The sequence below is a fragment of the Zootoca vivipara genome, chromosome 13 (assembly GCF_963506605.1).
Source record: "Zootoca vivipara chromosome 13, rZooViv1.1, whole genome shotgun sequence".
Lineage (NCBI taxonomy): Eukaryota > Metazoa > Chordata > Lepidosauria > Squamata > Lacertidae > Zootoca > Zootoca vivipara.
Window position 1 is genome coordinate 206,182 of NC_083288.1, and position 19,528 is coordinate 225,709.

The 19,528-nt window shown below is 48.1% G+C and overlaps 1 protein-coding gene across 1 annotated transcript; it reads right to left on the reverse strand.

Moving 5' to 3' along the window:
• Nucleotides 1-2,797: 2,797 nt before the first annotated feature.
• Nucleotides 2,798-13,211, reverse strand: TMEM119 (transmembrane protein 119). The gene is made up of 2 exons (XM_035136434.2): nucleotides 12,917-13,211; nucleotides 2,798-6,795 (listed from the first exon to the last, which is right to left on the reverse strand). The coding sequence occupies exon 2, from the start codon at nucleotides 6,767-6,769 to the stop codon at nucleotides 5,891-5,893; it is 879 nt and encodes a 292-aa protein (XP_034992325.1). The 5' UTR covers nucleotides 6,770-6,795; nucleotides 12,917-13,211; the 3' UTR covers nucleotides 2,798-5,890.
• Nucleotides 13,212-19,528: the final 6,317 nt, after the last annotated feature.

A 19,528-nucleotide genomic window follows, 5' to 3' on the forward strand; every position in this document is an offset into this window, starting at 1 on the left:
CAAGAAGCTGGCACCCAGAAGGTTGGGCCCCTTCACGGTCACGCAGCAGATAAACCCGGTGGCATACAGGCTGGCACTGCCAGAGGACATGAGGGTGCACCCAGTGTTTCATAGATCGCTGCTGTCTCCGTACAGGGAAAGTAGCAGGTTCCGAGACAGCGCACAGACCCCTGAGGGAGGGGGGGAGAGAGGAGGCAGGGAGCCACTCAATGAAGCAACGGCCATCCTTGATTCACGAAGGGGGGTGGGGGGCCTGGAGTACCTAATGGCATGGGAGGACGCCCCACCATCCCAAAATGAATGGGTCCCAGCCACCCAGATACAGGAGGAATTCTTAGTGGAAGAATTCCACGCCCTCTTCCCACACAGGCCCAAGCCCTGGCACATGGAAAGGGAGGGGGAGGAGGAGGAAGCACAGGAGGGGGAAAGCAGTTCACCATGGAGATGGGAAGCAGAGTTTGAGGACACGGAGGAGGAGATATGGGTATCTCCGAGGTCCACTCAGTCAGGAGAAGAGGTGGATTGGCAGCAGATTTTCACCCCCACCAGCTCTGAGGCCACAGATTTTTTGGGCTTTCCCTCTTCCCAGGAGGAAGGAGGGGGACAACGGGACTGGGGGGAGGTGTTCACACCAACCGGCTCGGACAGCACGGAGTTTTTAGGCTTTCAGTCACCACCGACACCCGTGCAACCGCCCAGGAGGGAGGAAGGGGGGCCTGGGGGGGATGGATGTGAGGGGCAAGGGGTATCGCGAAGCCCCTCCCCTCCTGAGTTCCAGCCCAGCCCAGAGCACGACTGAGAGCAGGGAGAGCTCCAGCTCCAGTGGGGAAACAGGAAGTGGGATCCAAGGCTCTGGCAGGGTAGAAGAGCCAGCGTCCCAGGTGGGACAGGAAGGAGGAAAGAGGGGGGGCAGGCCCATCCCCCCAACTCCGGAACTTCGCAGAAAGCGTCGGGGGAAGAGGATGGGGCTCCCCAAGTTGTTATGCTGGCGCAAGACGCGCCAAAAGCCATTCGGAGGTTCTGATGAAAGCTGAAAAGATGTGTCTCTGTAAATAGCTCTACCTTTAGCACTGTAAATACGCAGCACCAATAAAAAGATAAAATGCAGAGCGGTGGAGAGTCGTTACTCTGAAGTAGTCCCATCCGACCACTGTGACATAGCCTTTATCCAATAAGAGCCTGCCTAAGACTATCCAAGTTGGGTGGTCATCACTGGCTCCTGTGGGAATGAGTTCCATGGTTCTAACTTGTGAATTTTTGGTTGTGTCATCCTTGTCGCTTTGATTTCCCTTTTGGGAGAGGGACAGTGGCTAATTAAAAAAAATACCATTAATTAGTAGTAACTTTGTGGGACGCAGGTGGCGCTGTGGGCTAAACCACTGAGCCTAGGGCTTGCCGATCAGAAGGTCGGTGGTTTGAATCCCCACGGCGGGATGAGCTCCCATTGTTCAGTCCCAGCTCCTGCCAACCTAGCAGTTCAAAAGCACGTCATAGTGCAAGTAGATAAATAGGGAAGGTATACAGTATTTCTGTGCGCTGCTCTGGTTCACCAGAAGCAGCTTTGTCATGCTGGCCACATGATCCGGAAGTTGTACGCCGGCTCCCTCGGCCAATAACGCGAGATGAGCGCGCAACCCCCAGAGTCGGTAACGAATGGACCTAATGGTCAGGGGTCCCTTTACCCTTTACCTTTGCATCAGCATCAGTTTTTTAAAAACAGAAAAAGGGAATTGCAGTCTGGAGAAGGCAAGTTGAAAGGAAGGGGAAGGAAGGACTCAAGCCATAATAACCTTTCCCTGCCTTTATAACCTATCCCAATAATATCCAGATAAGCTCCAATAAGCAAGAAGGGGAAATTGATTATACTGGTCCAAAAACAGGGATTGGGAGAAATATGCCCAGGTGAGAGGCCCTAAACTCCTACCCTGCTAGCAATCTATTTTCTGATTCTGGGCCAGAGGAGCGAGAACCACAGTTGCAATTGCAAACCTCTGAATACAGTGAGGTGGCTTTGGAGCATACAGTGTTTAGAATGATCCCTGCTTCTCCCCAGAGGAGGATGAGACAAGTGGGGGTGCTGGGTGACTCCCTACTGAGGAGGACAGAGGCTGTAGTGCGGAGGAAACAGAATGTGCTGTCTTTCCGGTGCAAAGATTCATGATGTGACAGAGAAGTCGTTGAGTCTTATAAAGCCCACTGACCACAGCCCTGAGGTCTCTGCATAAGGGATGCTCTAGACCAGGCATCCCCAAACTGCAGCCCTCCAGATGTTTTGGCCTACAACTCCCATCATCCCTAGCTAACAGGACCAGTGGTCAGAGATGATGGGAATTGTAGTCCAAAACATCTGGAGGGCTGAGGTTTGGGGATGCCTGCTCTAGACCTGGCAACTATCATTCTAATCACTTCCCCAAGGCTAGCCCAAAATATTTTGCTGCCTGAAGCAGAATAGGATGTGGCACCCACCCTCCACCGCCCAAGTCAAAGAACTCAGTGTTCATGGCTGGCCAAGTTAACTTGGCACCCAATGCAGAAAAACCCACAAATGCCCCTCCCATGGAAAGAAGGAATTAATGCAGAACATAACCAGCACTTTGATCCCCATCCACAACACCCACGTACCTCACTCTACTCAATGGTAGGGCTGGCCCTGCACCCTTCAAGAGAAAAGCTATTTGAGGTGGAGGCTTGTTTGTGTCCAATGGAATCTGATATATCCCCCCCCCTTGAATAGACACTCTTACACAGAGACATATCACCATTAGCAGATTGAAAAGAGAACATTTCTAAACTTCAGTCTGTTTCAAAAGCAGTTTACCACAGAGCAGCACACAGAATAAAAGAATAGCTGAAAAATGGAACATAGGTCTGCGTATGAATGTGTATTTGTGTGCATGGGTAACTGAAAGTTTAAAGAGGTTGTGAAAGGAGGGGCAGGGAATATACATCGCAGTCTGCAACTTTACTTAAATAATTTGTTTAATATTCAGATTATTTCTTAAGTAATTGGTTATATTTCGGTTTATAAAATTGCAGAGATAATCCCTCTGGTTTATTTCTCTGTCTCTCTTTAGGCAGCTGCTGTGACTTCTGAGCAAGATGGCGATGATTTCAGATATTCTGCGGTGGTTGCCCAGGGACCGAATACAGTTTTGCGAAGCTTGCCAACATTTTCCATGGAAGAGTCCAAGAGAGTAGCTTTGGTGGAAGCCATTCTTCTTAGGAATCCCTGTACTGGTCGTCATTCCTCTTCCACACTTAATGCCAAAGTAGTTTTGCAAAAGGGCCCCAAACTCCGTGCAGTAAGTACTTGGCCTTTTTTTTACCCTGTTTGTTTTTAAACAAAATGTTTTTCAGAACATGGCATAACCACTGAATGGGAAAGTCCCTTTTTCCATTAGAGAGAACGGGCACTTCCAGATAAATCATTATTTCTGCCCAAGTAACTCTAGGCCATGAGGTTCCTGGTTGAGGCCCTGTAGCCCTTAACCCCCCAGAGTCTTAATCAGCCAAGGACTTCTGCCCCTCATGTTGCCTTTGCTCCCACTGGCCACGCAAAGGGATCCCAGAAGCTGTTCACCTAAAACTACCCAATCCATGATGCTTGTTGAACAAGAAAGCATGAGGGGGGGGGCCTACCCGGGTTGTTGGGTCCTCCTGGGTTTGAATGCAAGGGGCTCGAGGGTTTTAATTCTCCACAGCACCCCAGGAGAATGGTGTGCGCGGAATTGTGCGATAGAAGACCATCACAAGAGCACACGCCTCTTTGGTGGCTTCCAGCACCTGGTATTTGGAAGCCTATTGGGAAATTTAAATGGAGGCTGGACTCAGCCAGCCAGAAAAGGGGCAGGGCAAACATCACTAATGCATTGCAGGGGGCTGGACTAGATGGCCTTTGGGGGTCCCTTCCAACTTTACAATTCCATGATCCCAACCTAGTTCCCCAAGCCCCTCCATGGCATACAGCCACAGCTGAAAACGAGGGCCCACCAGCCAGGATTGACAAACCCCTGTTCTTAAAGAGGGCATAACCATCAATGTTTTTTTGTTGGCTAATTAGACTTCAGAGAGGGCTTCCCTATTATCTCGTGTTCTGAGGAATGGCCACAGTCATAAATATTACCAGAACCTTTGTGAAGAAGCTGGGTGAAAATGGCCCTCCCCCAATAAAACCCTCCGCTCAAACTCTTCAAGGCTTGTTACATATAAAATAAAGAGTTTCTTGGTCCAGCTGTAATGGTCGCTAAAAGTATTCCTCTCTTTCCAGAGCAGGCCAGAGAAGAAAACATCTCAGAATCCGAAATGGAAACAATAAAGCCTCTCAAAATTCCTTCACAAAAGTACAAAAGTGAGTTTTAAAAGAAATTAGTTTACTTCCCCCGAACCCTGTCAGAGCTGGTAGAAAGAGTCAACATTACTGGCATTTTAGGCAGATTTTACTGGCATTTTAGGCAGATTTTTTGAGTTTCCCAAATATATGCTGTTTCCACAGATATTATCAATTCAAAATTATCTTGATGAATGAAGATCCTTTGCTGGTACAAATGCTTTAGGGTTCAAGTGGCGTGAAATGCCAGTTCTGGTGTGCTTCTCTGGTCCTCCCCACCCTAAAATTCTTGTAATAATATAAATGCCCGGATGTTTGTGAAACTTTAAGCATGCCAGTAATCAAGTGGGCACATACCAGATCCGAGCCCATTCTCTTGAGCAAGGATCTTCTGTAGGATTGTTTGAGCACTGAAATTGACCATGTGGTGTCAGAGTTGGTGTCTCTCTGGCTGGTGTCAGAAGTGGCATCTGTTATCAAGTCCAATTGAGGTTTCTGTGTCATGTGGATGGGAGTTAAATTTAAAACCTAACATCACAAAAAATATATCCAGGAGAGTTCTGGGGAGCAGAGCTGCCTTGAATCTCTAACAAAGATTTTCAGGCCACATGCGGACCTACTTGTAACCACTGGCAGAGATTTTTTCTGAGAGGTGAGCTCTGCTTCCACCCCTGCACCTTCACTCCCCAAAGAGCACATACTGTATACATATTCAGCTTCAAACTGAATCCAGATTGTAATTTTGCCAGCCACATTTTTAAGCACCATGCATTGTTCTTTTATCAAAAATTTGTTCAGCGCCTAAAAAAAGGCTCCAAGTAAAAGTGAGGTGGCTTTGTGATTGACACGAAAGGCTGACCAATCAGTGCTGTGCTAAGTCCTACTTCCATAAAAGGCGGGTGCGGTGGCTTTGTAATTGAGCCAAAGGCTGGCCAATGGGCGTGTTGCACAGCCTTGCTTCAATAGGAGAGGTTGGCTTCACGATTACGGTAACCAAAAGGCCAGCCAAAAAGCACTGTGTAAATTCAGCTTTGGCAGGAAACCAGAATGGGTTACTCTGATCCTGGGGAAAGTACAGAATATGGAGCAGCCAGGCACTCATCTGGAAAGTGGGGGTTGCGTAGGCAGCTACTATTATTGGGGACTGCTAAAAAAAAAAAAAACCTCATCCATAACTGGGCCTGAACCATAAGTTCTATCATATCTATTCACAAAAAAGTGTTTCAAAAGAGGTTTAAACCCAACAGTGGTTTCAGTCCTACATTTGGATCTCAGTCAGCGCTCAGTGCTGGATCTCTTCCACTCATCCTCACCTACTAAATAATACCTTGTACTTGTGTCAGAGAAGAGTGGCTAAGTCACTCAATGAAGAGACTGTTAAGGCAAAACCTCAGTATTCTACTTCTAATGGGGCTTCTCTAAAATGGAGATGGGAAACGTCATATACTGAAGGGCCTGGTGTTGCCCACAGAGTGAAAGTAAAGTCCATCACAGGTTCAGTGTGATCAGCTTTTCAACACGACAGCCAACGGGTGGAAAGGCAAGCAAGGGAGGCCCCGTGTCCTAGTCTCCTGAGGTGCAAGTACTATCAGGGGGTGAAGCCCCCGGCTCATCTGCCTCACTTTCTGAGACTTGTTCTGTGGAATCATCAGTCCCTGGTGATTCCTTGGGCTCTTCTGGAGATGCTGGGTGAGTTTCTTCTTCCACCTGTTGACCCTTCACATCTTCACCATTGATTTCTGCATCTACCGAGTTTGGCAGGGCTGGAGTCTCAGCCTCCTCTGCTGGACCATCCTGTTCTTCTGGAGTGGCTTTCTCTTCCTTCTCAGCCTCTTCCATCGTCTTTGTCCCTTCCTCCTTGACGTTGGGTGCCCTGTCCTCCATTTTGGCACTCTCCCCGTTCATCGTGACAGCCTTGGCTGGGGATTTGAGGTTCTGTGCAGCGGCTAAAATATCCGCCTGCAACTGTTTGGTGGAGTCAACGGGCTCCTCCTGGTCAGCATCAGACAACTTCTCCGGCACTTCGCTGAAGGCCTTGGCCCCTCCTGACTTGTCGTTCTGGTCCACATACTTCTTCTTTGGAAAAGATGCTGGGTAGTAGGCTGAAGCCTTATGTTTCTGCCGGACGATGACGGCAGCACACACAATGAAAAGGAAGAGGAAGACCAAGGAGCCGACCACAATGATCAAGAGCATGTACTTCTGGAAGAAGTCCACAATCCCATCCAATATGTTGAGGGATGTTGAAGTCCCATTCACAATGAGGTCACTCAAGGTGGGGTTTGCACCTAGCGTCACGCTTGCAGGGGGTGGGATGGAGGACGCACCCTCGCTCTCTCCACTGCCCCCGTTGTCTTCAAGCCCTGCTTTGTGTATGGATCTTGAGGCACACAAGGGCACCATCAGCAGAACAAGCAGGCAGGTGTCCATCAGGATGGCCATGTCAGTGGTTGGATGTGGCTGGTTCTCTGGAAAAAACAACAAACACAAAGGAACGGTTATTCTTAGATGTGTAGCATGTGCAATTGAGCTAAGTCCCATTCTTAGATCTGGAGGAACTTCTGGAAGAACTGGGGGGCTTGCTAAAGTTAATGGTGAGCCTCTTTGCACATGTTCAGTGGACCCCTCATCTGTCCTAATGACTTCACACATTCCACAACTAGTTCTGGGGTTAAGCTCTGGTGAGTCCCTACCTCAAACTGAGATGTGGGCATAAGCAAAAATAGCCAATGAAATCCCAGGAAATCGACAAAATCAGTGAAGTTTCAGGCCCAGCCAGAGGTAGGGCTTCTTCCACACATACACAATTCGTGGACGAGATACGTTATTTCTCCCCCGCTCCTCTCATGCTTGTTGTCGAATGGAATTGTAGAACTGCAGAGTTGGAAGGGACCCCAAGGGACATCTAGTCCAACCCCCTGCAATGCGAGAATTGCAGCAAAAGAATCCCTGACAGATGGCTACCCCACTCTGCTTAAAAGCCTCCAATGAAGGGAGCCATCACCTTCTGAGGCAGTTCATTCTGCTCTTACCCTCAGGAAGTTCTTCCTAATATTTAGTCGGAATCTCCTTTCTTCTCATTTGATCCACTGCCTTCCCCAAAGCCAAATTTAAATGTCACTCTCCACCCCCTGTGATAGTGCTGGTCCCCATGCAACCCTCCCCCCAAAACGAGATGCAAAATAGTTTTCCCTCCTTTCATTTTTTCTAATGAGGTGACCTTTCCCAAAGTTACAGTAATCCAGGCAAACTCTTTTTCTGAATAAAAATGGGAAAGGTTTCCTTCTGGTGTGAAAGGCTAAGTTTTCTCCAAGGGAATTGCCCACTGTTCCATTCAGAGGTCAGAGCTCAATGGCAGAAGGATCCAGGTTCATCTCCCAGCAGCACCTCCTGTCTTAAAAGGACCAGGGAAGAGGGGGTGGAGAGGAGCTGCCAGTCAGAGTAGACAAGACTGGGCTAGGTGGATTAAGACCAGGGATATGACAGTGACTCATAGCTCTGCAGAAGTCAACTTTGTGTGTGTCAGCCCAGAACAGCAGCTCAGGCAGGCAGCCTCCTCTGAAGGAGGCTATTTCTGGTCTGTCTGTACAGTCAGGAGTGATTGAACAACCCTAATCCCATCCAGTCAAAAGTCTGAGGCAGAAGGAGATCAAAATAGCATCCCTCTCAGGGGGGGAGCATACAGTGAGATGGGCGGGCTTTGGGTGGTTTAAATTCATTTATTTCTCAACACGCAGAGTTTGGTGTTACTGCTTTAGGAGTTCTAATAAATCTCTGAGCAGGAGCTCAGAGCTTGATCAGATCCTGGCCTGAGCACACTGCAGTGGTTGGTGGGTAAATTCCTGAGATTTGAGGTTTGCAATGGAAACTGTTACACAGACCAAAGAGCGCAGACTCAGGCATGCAGCCCCTGCAGATCCAACTCGAGGTTTACTTCACCAGCTGTTGGATCTGTCAGTAGATCTAGACAGATGTTTAAATGCTGCTGTTTCTGTTCTGACTCTCCAGTGACACGCACCCAGTTTTTAATGTGGAAAACAAAGAGGGCTTCCTTCCCCCCCTCTTTGCCTTCTGCCCTCAGTGCTGCACCCCCAATTCCACGTGCCAGGCTGGAAGTCAGGAGGTGCTGCTCTGCACATGTTTGGAAGCTAACATGCCCCTCCTGAATTTTCTTCTCCTCTGCTCCTTTGTCTAAGCAACGGATTCAGAGTCCAGATGTTCCTGCTGAAAGGGGTTGTGCCTGACTCTTGACTCAAATACAACGTGCCCAGAACCTTTGCCAAGTTTGGAGACGTTAACTTCCTGCAGCCTCAGCATCTGAAACAGCCAGGGGTCCCTGGATGAATCATCTGGTAATGTGTAGCCTCAAAAGAGCCCAGAGCTCATTTAGTCCAATGGAGACCAGCCCAGATGTGTCCGAGAAGCTCACAAGCAGGGCATGAAGGTGGCAGGCAGGCACCCGCTCTTGTGTGTCCTCAGAATCTGGCCTTCCAAGCTGCCTTGCCTCTGAACAAGGAGTTTCCATCTGGCTCACAGCTGATGACCAATCTCTCCAAGGATGTTTCTTCCAATGCAAATTACAAAGACTTATGAAATCCGTATATGGGGATGTTTCCTTTGCAATAATAGATACCTGGGCTTCTCACTTCCACTGGAAAGGAACATTCCACCCAGATGATACTTCAAGAAAAGAATTTCTCTTTTATCATCTCTCCCTGACCCCATCATCGTCTCTTCTCTCCTTAGGAGCAATTTAGCTCCTGAGCCACAAAATCCAGGCAGGGCACTGCCACAAGGGCCCTCTGTAATTATTTCTCCGCAGCCCTTGGTATTCAGAGGTAGACTGCCTTTGGGCGTGGAAGCTCTGTGGAGCTATCGAGGCTAAGCTGTCAATATCCTCACCACCATGAAACCCAATTTGAGCTCCCTCCTTGCAACACTTCAGCAGGAATCTAGAACTTTTATGCTTGCCAGAAATATGGGGAGAAGGGGGAGCACCAATTTTGTCTTAGTTAATCCTATCCTGGTTTCACTGGGATGCCTGATGGATTATGCAATGCGCAGCGCTGGAGCCCTCTGTTTCTTCATAGAAACGTAACGGTGGAGTTTGAAGGGTCCCCGAGGGTCCTCCAGCCCAACCCCCTGCAATGCAGGAATATGAGCTAAAGCATCCACGACAGATGACCATCCAACCTCTCCTTATAAACCACCAAGGAAGGAAGAAGAGTTTGGATTTGATATCCCGCTTTATCACTACCCGAAGGAGTCCCAAAGCGGCATACAGTCTCCTTTCCTCCTCCACAACAAACACCCTGTGAGGTGAGTGGGGCTGAGAGACTTCAGAGAAGTGTGACTAGCCCAAGTTCACCCAGCAGCTGCATGTGGAGGAGCGGAGACACGAACCTGATTCCCCAGGTCTAAATCGTAAAGCGCGATTTAGCACTTCTGCGCATGCATGAGTGCAGAAACCCAGAAGTAACCTGTTCCGGTACTTCTGGGTTCGGCGCGTCCGTAACCCGAAAATGCGCAACCTGCAGCATTCGCAACCCGAGGTATGATTGTAGGAACATCCTAAGGAAAAGCGGGACATTCCAGGATCAAATCAGGGACATCCCTGGAAAATAGGGACATTTGGAGAGTCTGAAATTCTTCAAACTCTAAATGCACATAGTCTCCCCCCATCCCTCTGCCTCCTTTCTTCCTCCTCCCTAGATGCATAAAATATCCCCTAAATCCCCTCTAGTTTTAAAAGCTGTGTAATCTGAGTACTGCCCCATCTCTTCTGAGCTGGAGCAAATCAACTGGCCATTAAATCAGCAGACAAAACCTTCCTCTGGACTCTGAGCACAAACTTTCTCAGATAGCTAGCTGCATAATGCAAGCTTTTAATTCAGTTTTGTTTTCATCAGGTTCTTCTTCTTCTTCTTCTTCTTCTTCAAAGGCATCCCACAATCTTAAAGCAGCTGATCTACCAAATAACAGTGTTGATTTGATTGCACCAAAGTCTATGCTACTGCTTTAACAATTCAAACACATAAATTAAATAGTAGTAGTAGTAGTAATTAAAAGGCAGTAACATTAAAAAATCCAGGTGATGCAGGTGGCGCTGTAGGTTAAACCACAGAGCCTAGGGCTTGCTGATCAGAAGGTCGGCGGTTCAAATCCCCGCGTCGGAGTGAGCTCCCGTTGCTCGGTCCCTGCTCCTGCCAACCAGTGGGAAGGTAAACGGCATTTCCGTGCGCTGCTCTGGTTCACCAGAAGTGGCTTAGTCATGCTGGCCACATGACCTGGAAGCTGTATGCCAGCTCCCTCGGCCAGTAAAGCGAGATGAGCGCCGCAACCCCAGAGTCGGTCACCTTTAACATTAAAAAAACTTTAACACCTGTTCTAATTTTGCCACAGGACTCCACAGGGTGGGGAAGGGTTGGCAGATCCACTCTGCACACATCTGAGCCTGAATGTAACATGCTGGCAACAGGGCAGGGAACCAGGGCAGGAGCAGCTGTGATTTTTCTCCATTCTTGTTGCATGGATGTTTTTGATGTGGAGGCCAAAGAGGTAGCTAAGGAAGGTGGGCTTCAGCTCAGTCCCCCCTCCCCCATTACCTGTTTTCAGTGCTGAGAGCAGACCCCAGGACATATGATGATGATGAAGAAGAAGAGTTTGGATTTGATATCCCGCTTTATCACTACCCGAAGGAGTCTCAAAGCGGCTAACAATCTCCTTTCCCTTCCTCCTCCACAACAAACACTCTGTGAGGTGAGTGGGGCTGAGAGACTTCAGATTACGAGTCTACCGCTCTTAACCACTACACCACACTGGCTACACACACTGAAGAGCCAGTGTGGTGTAGTCGATAGAGGGCTGGATTACTAGGACCTGGGAGACTAGGGTTCAAATCCCCCACTCAGGTGCCAGTCCCTGGCCCTCAACCCCACCTACCTCACAGGGTTGTTGTGGGGATTAAACAAGGAGAGGGAGAACAATATATGCTACCTTGAGCTTCTTGGAGGAAAATGTGGGTTATAAATACAATAAATATTAATAATGATTAACACCTCTGAGCATGTGCAGAATGCTCTGCATGTTTCTGCCCCCTGCAGCCCCGCCACTGCATAACCACACACCCCCAATGTGTGCTGCACATCCTATGACATAGCTCCAAGGAAAGCACAAACCTCAGGATGTGCTGAGGATTCTCTGCTTCATAGCCGGGGTCTTGGGGCACAGACCTCTGGGAAGTTCTCCTGCATATGCACACACACACACACAGAGTTTATTTCAACAGTGCAGGAGAATTTCCCAGGGGGTTGCCCCGAAATTTTGAGTTTTCCTAGGGAATATCAGCCTCATCTTCTTCGGTGCGCATGGCAGAATCAAAGCGGCTTCATCTAGGACAGAGTTGATTACATGGTCCTTCTGCCTCTTCACAGGAGCATAAGAGGAGCCTGGCTGCTGGATCAGGCCAAGTGGCAAGGGCGTACCCACCACGGGGCAAGTTAGGGCAGCTGCCCTACTCTAGAAGCAGGGCTGGTGGGCAGAGGCGGAGCACAGCCTGGCGGAGCGCGAGTTCGCCATTCCCGCCGTGCCGCGCCGCACCCTCCCTCCAGCTCCCCGGCGCGCCCTCAGGCAAGGCCAAGCGCGGCGGGGAACCAGGGAGCGCGGCGCGGTGGGCGGGAACGCCGAACTCGCGCTCCGCTGGGCTGGGCTCCGCCTCCGCCCACCAGCCCTGCTTCTAGGGAGGGGCACAGCCCGGCGGAGCGCGAGTTCACCGTTCCCGCCCACTTTGTGGCCCCTCCCCTTCCGTGCCTTGGCCCCTCCCCTTGCCCCCCCTAGTTTTGATCCTGGGTACGCCCATGCCAAGTGGGGCCCATCTAGCCCAGCACCCTGTTCTCACAGCGCCCTACCAGATGCCTCAGTGGGAAAGCTGCAAGCAGGATTCAAGCACAAGAGCCCTGTCTCCCTTCTGGCATCCAGAAGCATTGCTGCTTCCAACTGTGGAAGCTGAGCATAGTGGTTGTGGCCAGCAGCCAGCAGTAGCCCTCTCCTCCCTCTCCTCCTCCTCCTCCTCCTTGAATTTATTCGGTCCTCTTTTAAAGGCATCCAGGTTGGCGGCCATCCTTGCCTCCTGTGGCAGCCAGTTCCATGCTTTAACTCTGAGCTGCATAGATTCCTTTTATCTGTCCTGAACCTTCCAGCATTCAGCTTGCTGGGATGTCCCCAAATTCTAGTGTTCTGAGAGAGGGAGGAATTTTTCCCCGCTGTCTGCTTTGTCCATGCCACATATACTTTTATGAACGTCTATTGCGTCTCCTTCGCCTTTTCTCCAAACTAAAAGCCCCAAACCCTGCTGCACCCTTTTCTTACAGGGGAGTTGCTCTGTCCCCCTTGAACCATCCCGTTCCCAAGCGGGAAGGGCTGAATTGAGCAGCAGGGGAGGCTTTTGTGGGGGCCCCATCCTGCCCACGCCAAAACACTTAGCAGCAGTTGCAAGCCTGCCAGAAGTCAGGAGGAGTTGAGGAAAGGTGGGGTGGTGATGGGCCCCCAAGGTTTAGGGTGAGGGTGGGGAGTTGCGTGGCATTTACTCACGGGAGAGGAAACTTTTCCGTCTTCTGCTGGCCTCCTGGCTGCCTGCTTCTGCTGCTGAGCGCAGCCCCTTCCTCCTCCAAGCTTGGCCGCCTCTGTGCCTGGCCAGCTTTTTTGCATTAAGTCTGGTTTCATGTGGGGACAGGGAGGGAGCGAGGGAAGGAAGGGGAGGGCAGCCCCCCACATGCGGCTCTCCTTTCCCTCCTCCTTTCTCCTGCAGGCAGCCGCCCTCCAAGCTGGGAGGGAAGGAGAGGAGAAGAGGGTGGATAAAGTTTTGCTCCGTCTGTGCATCCCTCCAAGGGAAAAATTCCCAGCAAAGCAAAGGCCAGAGGGGCTGTTTGTTTATCAAGGCAAGCAGCTGAGGAGTTAGGAAGTGGGGGGGGGAGATGTTTGGTGGGATTAATCTCCCCAGAGAACATTCTTCCCAGAGGTGACATGATAAAATGATGCATGCATGGAGAAAGACAAAAGAGAAAAAGTCTTTCTTCCTCTCTCAGAACCCAAGAACCCGGGGACATCCAATGAAAGCTTGAATGCTGTAAGATTCAGGACAGAGAAGAGGAACCATAGAATCATAGAGTTGGAAGAGACCACAAGGGCCATCCAGTCCAACCCCCTGCCAAGCAGGAAACACCATCAAAGCATTCCTGACAGATGGCTGTCAAGCCTCTGCTTAAAGACCTCCGAAGAAGGAGACCCCACCACACTCCTTGGCAGCAAATTCCACTGTCGAACAGCTCTTACTGTCAGAGGAAGGGCTTTTTCATGTAGCACCTAGTTACACTGTGGAACTCACTCCCACAGGAGACAGTGATGGCCATCAATTGGGATGGCTCTTTTGGAGGACTGGGCAGGGGGAATCACAGAGGATAAGGCTATTAGTCAAAATGGCTGTGCTCTCCTTCTACAGTCGGAGGCAGCAATGCTTCTGGAGCCCACTTGCTGGAAAGCGCAGGAGGGGAGAGTGTCGCTCTTGTGCTCAACTCCTGCTTGAGAGGTCCTAGAGGACATCTTGCTGCTCCCTGTGAGAAGAGGCTGCTGGGATGGATCTGCTGTCTCTTCTTGTGTTCTTAACAGCTTCCTTTTTCAATCCTCCTTTCACTGGTCACACTTCTATAACAATGTTAGGAACTGAGAAAGATGAATTACAATACAGTATATCCAGGGATTCAGTTCTATCACTAGTGGAATGAGTCAAAACAAAGGATTTTAGCACATTTTGTATGCTACTCGACTTACTGATGCTAGGGATGTCCATAGCTGCCAAGTTTTCCCTTTTCTCGCGAGGAAGCCTATTCAGCATAAGGGAAAATCCCTTTAAAAAGGGATAACTTGGCAGCTATGGGGATGTCCCTGTTATCAACAACTGTTTTGTGGGTTGCCTCTGTTAATTAGGTACTTATTATCACCGTTTCTGCACTTTCCCACATTAAATTTCCTTCTGACCTTCATATTTACAACCCACCAACCATGTACTAGCAACTCAGGACAAAGATTTCACGTGTCTGATGAAGTGAGAGGGACTCCACAAAACTTTATGCTATAATAAATTTGTTAGGCTTTAAGGCAGGCATCCCCAAACTGCGGCCCTCCAGATGTTTTGGCCTACAACTCCCATGATCCCTAGCTAACAGGACCAGTGGTCAGGGCAGATGGGAATTGTAGTCCAAAACATCTGGAGGGCCGAAGTTTGGGGGTGCCTGCTTTAAGGTGCCACAAGACTCTTTGTTTGCTTATCCTGCAATGAACAGCTCCACTCAGTGATGATTGTAATAAACTATTAAGGGTTCCTGAAAGAAGCATCACTTCGTTCTCTCCCCCCCCCAACAAATCCAGGAACCAGAAGTTTTTCTCTGAGTTCCTTAAGAACCAGAGAGAGGAAGAGATTGGGTGGAAGGAGCCAAGCAAGGGTTAAGGGCTTCTTCTTCTTCTTCTTCTTCTTCTTCTTCTTCTTCTTCTTCTTCTTCTTCTTCTTCTTCTTCTTCTTCTTCTTCTTCTTCTTCTTCTTCTTCTTCTTCTTCTTCTTCTTCTTCTTCTTCTTCTTCCTCTGGACCAAAATTCCTTATCAGCCTCATAAATATATTGCTGTGTCATGTCACTTAAGATTCCCCAAATCATGCATTTCCCGTGAGAAATATAATGAGGATGGGAAGAGGGAGACAGAGGCGGGGCAGAGATGTTTAGTCATTTTGTTTTTCAGAAGGAAAATGGAGTGTGAACGACAGAGCCCCTTCCAGGGAAGTGCAGGATTGTATGGGCCAAGATGACTTAGGGGGCCAGTTTGGGCTTAACTGGGGAAAGGAGGGCAGAAGCCAGGGCGGTGGGAGGGGAAACCTAAACCTAAGTAGCCCCCTGCATATTTGGGGGAGGGGGGAGGGGGGAGATGGCAGCAGCTGGCTTTGGAGAATCCCAAACTTTGGAGAACTACAGAAAACATTGTACTCTGGAGGGCATAAATGTGGGTCATTTGGAAATTCACAGGTCAATTTCTAGAGAATCACGGAGCTGCAGAGCTGGAAGGGGCCCTCCAAGGGTCCTCGAGTCTGTCCTCCTGCGATGCAGGCTTGACAGGTGAGGAATCCCTGACAGGTGGCCGCCTGGCCTCTGCTTCTTACCACCCTCCAGGGAAGGAGGGTCCGCCACCTTCTGAGGGACCCCCCTCCCGAAAATCCCTGTTCTGCTGGGTCCTCCCCCCTTGCCCGCTTTTCTCCTGCGACCCTCAAAGCCCCCCTTCAGTGAGCGAGCCCCCATTCCCTACTTTGCCATCTTGTCTGCTGGAGGAGGACAGCCAGAAGGTCCTCTGGTTCAACCCCCTGTTCCATGCAGGAGCTGCAAGGCACTCCTAGGTCTCATGGGGCCACCACACATCAGTCCCTGCGTCTCTGTCTTCCGATATGTCTGCTTCCATGAAGCTAAAAGCCTGGCAGGTTTGGGTCAGAAATCTCTGCTCCCCTACTTGCATTCTGGTGGCCTCAGCTCAAGAAGGATCATGTGCAGTTGGAGAAGGTTCAGAAAAGGACAGCCAAAATGATAAAGGCAGTGGAGCAACTCCGCTGTCGCAGCATTTTGGACTTTTTCATTTAGTCCACACTTATCTTTTTGCTCAGTGCTTTCCAGGCACGTCTGTGCTTTAAAGCTCTGTGTCTGAGCGTTCTTTCCACCCCAGAGCTTTCCCTGAGAAAACTCACTCTTTAAAGCTGACCTGCAACAAACAGCAATTTGAGTCTTCTGCAAATTGCTGTCTGTTCTGATTCAGTGGTAAAGAGTGGGTTTTCCCAGGGAAAAAGGAAAAAAGCTACTCAGAACTTTAAAGTTTTGTGCCCGCCTCGCTGCCTCAGCCTGGCTCGTCTCCCTGCCGGGCCGAGCGGGCGCCAAACTCCCCTCTCCGAAGTGTCTCTGCGTTCCAAGTCCCAACGGCTGTCCGTGGGGCACATGCACAGTAGCACAACCCCAGGGACACAGGGACTGGACGCAGAGACACAGGGACTTTATTATATAGGATTACTAGGCCCCCCACCTTTTCTTTTTCTCTTTCTTTTCTTGTTCTTCTCTCTCTCCTCTTTCTTGTCTTTTTGATTTTATTTGCTCTAGATACTATTTTATTGTATTGTGAAAACTTTAATAGAAATTTTTGGGGGAAAGAAGAAGAAAGCACAGTGCAAAAGGAAGTTTGGATGGGCCCTAAAAAGTGGCACAACTCCATAGTTGAGCATCTGCACTGGCTGCTGAGCCAGTTCACAGTTCCTTGTGCTAATTCACAAAGCCTCAAACAACTTAGGTCCAGGGTACATCAGGGAGTGTCTGAACACTGACACCCCAGCACAAGCACTGGGATCATCGGCAGGAGTGTCATTGGCCATTCCCCAAGTTGGTGAGGCTCATTTGACAAGAAGAAACTGAGCCTTTGGTGTCATTGACACTGTCCTGGGGAACACTCTGCCACTAGAGTTTCATAGGCAACATTGGTGGCAACATTTACACGACTCCTGAAAACGTTTCTATTCTACCAGGCTTACGTAGGCCATATCTTTTCACAATCAATTACCTTTTTTTAATAAAAAAAAATCAAAAATAGCCAAGTAGGCATAGTTGCGACTTGGAAGTTGGTGCACACTTCTCCACTGGAGATTTTTAAGCTGAGGTTGGGTAGCCGTCTGTCAGGGCGTCTTTAGCTGTGATTCCTGCATTGCAGGGGGTTGGATTAGATGACCCCAAGGGTTCCTTTGCAATGCTACAATTCCATGATTCTGCCAGGTGCTAGAATAAGGGCTGGTCTGTAAACAGAAGCTGGCAAGCACCTTCTCTATCACACTTTCAAAGCGGTGCCTTATTTCCACTCCTCTAGCCTGAAAATTGAGCCGGCTAAGCTCCTGCCTTCCTTGGCCACGTCCTGCCGCTGCGCCCTAACCTTCCCCAGGTCTTCTTGCCTGGCCTCCTTGGCATCGCTGCTGCTCTGTAATTTAGCTCTTGTGGAGAGTGCTGCAGCTTTGTGGGAACGCTTCAAACCAACTTGCAATTTGACAAAAAAAAAAAAAAAAGCCCACACAAAACCTCTAGGCCTGGCGCTGCTTCTAATTTGGTTGGCCAAGGAGGTTTTTCGCTGGGTCAGCAACTCTTCAGCCAGACTCCTTGGCCAATTCCTGACTGCAGGGGAGGGGACCTCACAGGCCAAGCACTCGGATGGTCCCATAACATATACAGTAAGCCAGAAGCTTTACAGTGCTTAAAAGAAAAAGTGGATTTAGGAATCTATGTCCTTTCTCTCCAGTCTGCTCCATTTCAATTTTTATTTAGCACTTATATCTAAATCTTAATATAATAATAATAATAATAATAATAATAATAATAATAATAATAAGAAGAAGAATTTATTATTTATACCCCACCCATCTGGCCGGGTTTCCCCAGCCACTCTGGGCGGCTTCCAACAATAACATTAAAATACACTAATTTGTTAAACATTAAAAGCCTCCCTAAACAGGGCTGCCTTCAGATGTCTTCTAAAAATCTGGTAGCTGTTTTCCTTTTTTACATCTGATGGGAGGGCGTTACACAGGGCAGGCGCCACCACCGAGAAGGCCCTCTGCCTGGTTCCCTGCAACTTGGCTTCTCGCAATGAGGGAACCGCCAGAAGGCCCTCGGAGCTGGACCTCAGTGTCCGGGCAGAACGATGGGGGTGGAGACGCTCCTCCATATACTACAATACCTCTACAAATCCCCCTCTACAACCTCCCTATACTTCCAAATCTTATATTAAACATTTCCAATATTGTAATTATTCCTTAAATAAACTTTGAATTTCTTCCAATCTTCTTCCACCGACTCTTCTCTCTGATCACGAAGTCTCCGGGTCAATTCAGCCAGTTCCATAAATTCAGTCATCTTCATCTGCCATTCGTCCACTGTAGGTAGATCTTCACTCTTCCAATTCTTAGCCAATAAAATCCTCACTGCTGTTGTGGCATACAGAAAAAATGTAATTTTCTTTTTTTGGTAATTCCTCTCTGACTATTCCAAGTAAAAACACTTCTGGTTTCTTAATAAAGGTGTTTTTTAACACCTTTCTTCATTTCATTATAAATCTTTTCCCAGAAGTTCTTTACTTGGGGGCACGTCCACTACATATGGTGAAAGGTTCCTTCTGCATTCTTACATTTCCAACATTTATTATCATGCTTATGATAAATCTTAGCTAGTTTTACCGGTGTAAGATACCATCTATACATCATTTTCATCATATTTTCTCTTAAGACATTACACATGGTAAACTTTATATTCTTCTTCCACAACCTTTCCCAATCCTCCATCATGATATTATGACCCACATCTTTTCCCCAATCAATCATAACAGATTTCGTCTTTGAAAGATTCTTTGTTTTAGACTCTTAACAATTTGGTCTCCAATGTAGACTTTTTTGTTTTAAACCTAATTTTTTATCCATTTTGAACATTTCATTTATTTGATGATATTGTAACCAATCATTTACATTATTCTTTAACTGTTCATATGTTTTTAACTTAGAATGTTCTCCTTCAACCACCAATATATCTTTATACTTTAACCACTTGGGTTTCCATATTCAATTTTTTATGTGCCTTAGCTTCTAAAGGTGAAATCCACCTGGGTGTTTTCCTTTCTAACAAGTCCTTATATCTGTTCCACATATAATATAATGATTTTCTGATAATATGACATTTGAAACCTTTGTGGACCTTAATCTTATCATACCACAAATATGCATGCCAACCAAATATCATGACCTTCCAAATCTAATACATCAGTATTATCGAGTAAAAACCATTCTTTCATCCAGCAAAAGGCTGCTGCTTCAAAATATAACTTTAAATCTGGTAGGGGAAAACCTCCTCTGTCTTTAGTATCCGTTAACAATTTATATTTAATTCTTGTTTTTTTCCCCTGCCAGATAAATCTTGATAATACCTTATGCCATTCTTTTAAAACATCCTAGAATATCAACAATTGGTAATGCTTGAAACAGAAACAACATTTTTGGCAATACTTTCAATTTTTTCACAGATATTCGGCCCATCAAAGATAATTTCAAATTTGACCATATCTCCAAATCCCTCTTGATTTCATTCCACAATTTTTCA